The following is a 5,940-nucleotide window of genomic DNA, read 5'->3' as shown; positions in this document are numbered from 1 at the left end:
CTGGGTCGATGACCCAGGGATCCTAACAGTACCCCCCCCTTAAGGGCTGGCTTCCAGACAGCCCAAACCAGAACACCAAAAACGAAAAACAACCCAACCAAGGCGGGCGGTGGGGGAAACAGGACGGAGGGCTCGAAACAACCAAACAAGGAGCAAGAAACAAAAAAAAGCGCAAACACCGGAGCCCGGAAAGCAACATAACAAAACACACAGGCGGCCAGGAAAAAACAATTCACACAGAGTTCAGGGGGCCGGCCCGGAGGACGACGGCCCAAGAGTCCAAACCCGGGCAGGGGGCCGGCCCGGAGGACGACGGCCCAAGAGTCCAGAAAAAAGTTCAGGAGGCCGGCCGGGCGGGAGGCACCGGCGGAGCAGGAGCAGGTCAGGAGGCCGTCCACGACGGCGAGGACATCCAGTCATTGGCCTGGAAAGCGGCCGGACAGGACGAGCAGGACGAACAGGCCGGACAGGCCGTGCAGGACGAACAGGCCGGACAGGACGAGCGGGCCGGACAGGCCGAGCAGGACGAGCAGGCCGGACAGGACGAGCGGGCCGGACAGGACGAGCAGGACGAGCAGGCCGGACAGGACGTGCAGGCCGGACAGGACGGACAGGACGAACAGGACGGACAGGACGAACAGGACGGACAGGACGAACAGGACGTGCAGGACGAACAGGCCGGACAGGACGTGCAGGACGTGCAGGACCAGATGGCATGGAGACCTCAGGCGCAGACGAAGCTAGAGGGAGCGAGGCAGGACCAGGCGACACTGAAGGCGAAGACACGGAGGCCAGACCAGGCGAAACAGAGGCTAAAGCCGGACCAGGCGAAGCTAAAGACACGGAGGCCGGCCCAGGCGACGCAGAGGCTGAAGCCGGACCAGACGAGGGTGAAGACTCGGAGGCCGGACCAGACGAGGGTGAAGACTCGGAGGCCGGACCAGACGAGGGTGAAGACTCGGAGGCTGGATGCGGCGTGAGAGCCACAGGTGGAGGCGCTGCAGGCGGCGGCGTGAGAGCCACAGGTGGAGGCGCTGCAGGCGGCGGCGTGAGAGCCACAGGTGGAGGCGCTGCAGGCGGCGGCGTGAGAGCCACAGGTGGAGGCGCTGCAGGCGGCGGCGTGAGAGCCACAGGTGGAGGCGCTGCAGGCGACGCTGAAGCTGGAACAGGCGATGGCGTGGATGCTGCTGCCGCTGCCGCAGGCGGCGTGGATGAAGCTGCCGCAGGCGGGGACGCTGCAAGCGACGATGTGGGCGCTGCAGGCGGTGATGTAGGTGGTGGCTGAACGGTCTCCCCGGAACCGTCAGTAGAGATGAGGATGTGTTGGCTGGGTCCTCCAAGACCCCCAGCTGACGAGGCAGGAGGCTGGATGGGCTCCTCGGGCCCTCCAGCTGACGAGGCAGGAGGCTGGAACGGTTCCTCGGACCCTCCAGCAGAGACAGAAGGCTGGACGGGCCCCTCGGACCCTCCAGCGGAGACAGGTGGCTGCGGCTGGACGGGCCCCTCGGACCCTCCAGCGGGAACAGGAGGCTGGACGGGCCCCTCGGACCCTCCAGCGGAGACGAACAAAGGCTGGTGCGACTCTCCAGAACCCCAGCGGGAACACAAGGCTGGGACGGGCCCCTCGGACCCTCCAGCGGAGACGGAAGGCTGGTGCGGTTTCCAGAACCCCCAGCGGGAACAGAAGGCTGGGACGGGCCCCTCGGACCCTCCAGTGGGACCAGGTTGCAGAACAGGCAATGGAGGAGAGGAGTGGCGGTGGCGCCCGTTTCCTCCGGGATGAGGGAACAGGAACTGGTGGAGACATGGAGACCACCTCCTCATCCTCCGACCACATAGCTGCCAGGAAAAAGGCAGGCGAACGAGGTCCCGGCTGGTGTGGCGAGGGAGAGGAAGTCCGTGGCAGTGTTGAGGCAGGTGGGGAGTGTATGTGGCACTGGGGCAGCGAAGAGGAAGAGTTAGTGAGAGAGAGAGCAAGCTCACTAGCCCTGACTTGCTCTCTCCACGCAGCTATGGTGTTCTCCAACTTGGTGTCCTTAGCAAACCGAGAAAGCCGAGGGTTATGCCGAATGACGGCATCCACTGCACTCAGCCCGACTGCCATGGTCCTCAAATCTGGGGATTGGGCGATGCGGTCAAGCAGGCTCACCATCCGCTCCATCTCAGCGTTGTACTCCGAGGAAAAAGAGTCTGCGGGGTCCATTTTCTGGTCGCGATCTTCTGTTATGTTACGGCTGTGTGCAGACAGGAAGAGGACCCAAAGTGCAGACTACGGAGACAGACGTGAACTCAAAACAGCTTTAATGCTGAACCCAAAAGTGTAACAAAACTAAGAATACAAAATACACTTACATAGACAAAACACACAGCAAGTTAAGGGTAGATCGCGACAGAGAGCACAGGAAAACACAGGGCTTAAATACACAGAGGGAGCAATCAGGGAATGGGCAACAGGAGGGAAACACAGCTGGGGCAAATCAGGACTAACGAGACAAGGAGAGCAAAACCAGATACACTAACATGGGACATGGACTTTCAAAGTAAAACAGGAAACATAACACAGACTCACAGGCAGGCATTATAACAAAGGGAACAAAGACGTGGGACCAGGGCAGACACAGACACTGACTGGACGTGGGGATACAGCAAACAGGGGAGACAGCAACTCAGAATCACAGACAGAAAACCAGAACACTAAAACTCTAACAGAACCCACCCAGAGAACCCAAACTAAGAATAATCCAAAAACCCAAAAAGCAAAACTAGAATATAATGAAATAACAAACTCAAAGAACCAAAACACAAACCACTGGGTCGATGACCCAGGGATCCTAACAGAAAGTGAAATAAGAAAAGTAATGTAAGACATTTGGCAGCTTAAAAAGACTGCCAGATTTGGAGGGTATGCTTGGAACATGACATGTAAGTGTATATAATGCAGTGCCTGAATTAGCTTGTCTTTTATTTTACAGAAGTGATTCAATATTGTATGCTTGTCCACACAATGAAAACCAAAAGACAGAAGTAGTTCTGCGGTAGCTGTAGCTCAGGACGTAGAGCAGGACATCTACTAATTGGAAGGTTGGTGGTTTAATCCCTGGCTATGCTAGCCTGCATGCCAAATATCCTTGAGGAAGATCCGATGAATGCGAGTGTTAGACACAAAGCATCCCATGGAAAAAAGCGTAGAAAAAAGTGCTTTTGTGAATGGTTGGAAAAGGCATGTTGTATAAAGTGCTGAGGCACAGTAGAAAAGTGCTTTGTGACCAAATATTTGTCCTGATAAAGATAATAATTATCATGGTTTCTTTTACAGCAGCCGTGACTGTTGAATTATTGTGCGAGAACACAAATAAAGAGATAAACTCTCCTATGTTAATGCACGTCTTCCTCATATATTTATGTCATACAGACAGGAGACACAAAGAGCAACAAAGTAATTACGCATATATACCTTTACATACAATACACTGATGTGGACAGCAAAACCTTACTGGTACAACACACACAATGCCAAACCTCAATTAAGTATAACAAGTATGTCTGTGTTTGCAAAGTAGTTTTCTTGTCAGACAAAACAGCTGAGCTGATGTTATTGCTGTTGTAATTACACTTGAGCTCACAGGGAGCCGCTGGTTAAGCTCTTACAAGCTGAGAGTGAAAGCTGAGGGGAAACACAGACATCAGAACAACAAGAAACTGTCACACCGCAACGTTGTCACCAAGAGAAGCACAGAGAATGTGTGTTGGGGGAAATCAAAGTCGTCACAATGCATCATTATTAAACCAAGCCATTGAAAAAAAAAATAAAGTGAAATCTGCAAAAGAGGGAAAACAATGCAGCACAGAATTGTCAGTGATACACCAGGCAGCACTTTTTTCAGTGGTACAGCTATTTAAACATGTGTGAAGAGAATCTGGATGGAAACTGGATACTCCCAAAAATCTCCGTGGTTTTGTGTGTCTCCATGAAAACATGTAATCATAGAGGAGAAGATCATGAAACTAAAACAAAACATTTCAGTCCAGTATTGTCTCATTTTTTTAAGAAGGGAAGCGAGATGTGGACTGCAGGTTTTTTTAAGTTGATGCAGAAAGCGATCCTTATTGAAAGAGGCATGATGTTGTGGCAGATGGCCCCGCCCCTCCCTGAGCCTGGTTCTGCCAGAGGTTTCTTCCTGTTAAAAGGGAGTTTTTCCTTCCCACTGTCTCCAAAGTGCTTGCTTATAGGGGGTCATATGATTGTTGGTTTTTTCTTTGTATGTATTATTGTTGGGTGTACCTTACAATATAAAGCACCTTGAGGTGACTGTTTTTGTGATTTGGCGCTGTATAAATAAAATTGAAATTGAATTGAACATATATAATGCATACATCTGGATCAGTGATGTAATTTTGATATCATATTTAAATTTGAACTGATAAATTCCTCATAATAGCAGCACAAACCCTATAGTCTTTATTATAAGTATCGGTACTTTAACACCACAACTTTCACTGTTTATACATTATATAACTGAACAAATCAAACCAAACAAATCAAACAGACAGTTCATTCATGTTTTACACATGAATGAATGAGTAGGCTTTTGCTTAGCCTTCTAGGATGTGCAGAGGATCACACAGCTTGGGAATCATCCCTTAATTAATCTAATTAATCTTAAAGATCCTTTTCTTTCTTTTACCCTATACTTGCTTTGCTGTGGGGGGAAAAGGCTTCTGCCAGTTGTTGATATTCAACTATATTAACTGCATTGCAAGGCAGCTACATGTTAGTGTTACTGTCATTGCAGTGACCTTGTCAATTAGATTGGAAGGTGTAGAGCCACAGCTGCTTGAATGTCCTCAGCCAATCTATATATGTAATTAAGGATTGCAGCAGGTGATTACCTGTCTGTGATCAATAACACACCCACACGGTTCCTTTCTATTTCGGGCTTATGAAACACAAACATAGACATAAATACATACTGTAGCAGTCAGTCCTTTAACTGGACCATGATTACTATTCCTACATGGCTGTATTGATAGATCCATCTATAAAATATCATGGTAACCTCAACAGTTTTGCATTATCTAACCAGATCACTTGTGTCACCTCCAAGCTGTTACGTCACACATGATCAGCTTTAACAATTAACAAAGGGGATCCTAAAAAAGGAACCCGACTGAGCATAACAACCTTCGTCATGTTCCATTTTATTTAATAAATACGTTGTTTATTTTCCCCCAAGGGCTACTGGCTCAGACCAACACTCATTAAAGCTTCTTCATGCAGGATGTCAATTATTAATTCTCTCATTTATGACCATCTATTAGAATGCATGGCTCATAGCACACAGGAGAGACTGTGGCAGGTTTTGTGAATAAATTTCACAGAACAAACGGTTTTCAATAAAAGGGACTTTTGGCCTTTGAAAAAGCCTTTCATAACACTGTCCCTCTTGTAGAGCGCTGTTGAAAAATAAGCTGGGATGTAAGATGGCTCCATTTGAATTGATGGTAACCTACTGCAAAAGAAATAAACATGGAAATAGAGGGGGGGGGGAATCATGGATTACATAAAGAAGATGTCTTGCTCTTTTGGCATCTCAACAAACTGTGCCAAATTGGAACAAGCAATATTTAAACATAATAATGCAAATTATACTAATTGTATAATTTATACTAATTATACTAATTGTATAATAGTTGTATACATAAATACTGTATGTAAAAAGGTAAAGTTTTTGAACTTCATAAATTGGCTGCATTTCATAGTATTTTCTCTTAATCATGGGAGTAAACTATCTCCCCAGGGTACAAACTAGTGCTGTATGTGCACAACACAAACAAATTAAACAAATAAAAGATAATAACTGGGTTTTCTTTGCATCTGGTATCATATTTTTTTCTGAATGGGAGCCTCTCAGTCTAAGGAAAGGAAACTTCCAGAGTATA

At 48.2% G+C, this 5,940-nt stretch overlaps 1 protein-coding gene across 1 annotated transcript; it reads left to right on the top strand.

The window, feature by feature from the left end:
* The first annotated feature begins 715 nt into the window (after positions 1-715).
* LOC120443290 (circumsporozoite protein-like) lies at positions 716-1,285 on the top strand. Its single transcript, XM_039621617.1, has one exon. It carries the CDS (start codon positions 716-718, stop codon positions 1,283-1,285), a length of 570 nt encoding a protein of 189 aa, XP_039477551.1.
* Positions 1,286-5,940: the final 4,655 nt, after the last annotated feature.

Source organism: Oreochromis aureus, linkage group 13 (genome assembly GCF_013358895.1).
Source record: "Oreochromis aureus strain Israel breed Guangdong linkage group 13, ZZ_aureus, whole genome shotgun sequence".
Lineage (NCBI taxonomy): Eukaryota > Metazoa > Chordata > Actinopteri > Cichliformes > Cichlidae > Oreochromis > Oreochromis aureus.
This window is presented reverse-complemented; position numbering and strand designations above follow the sequence as displayed.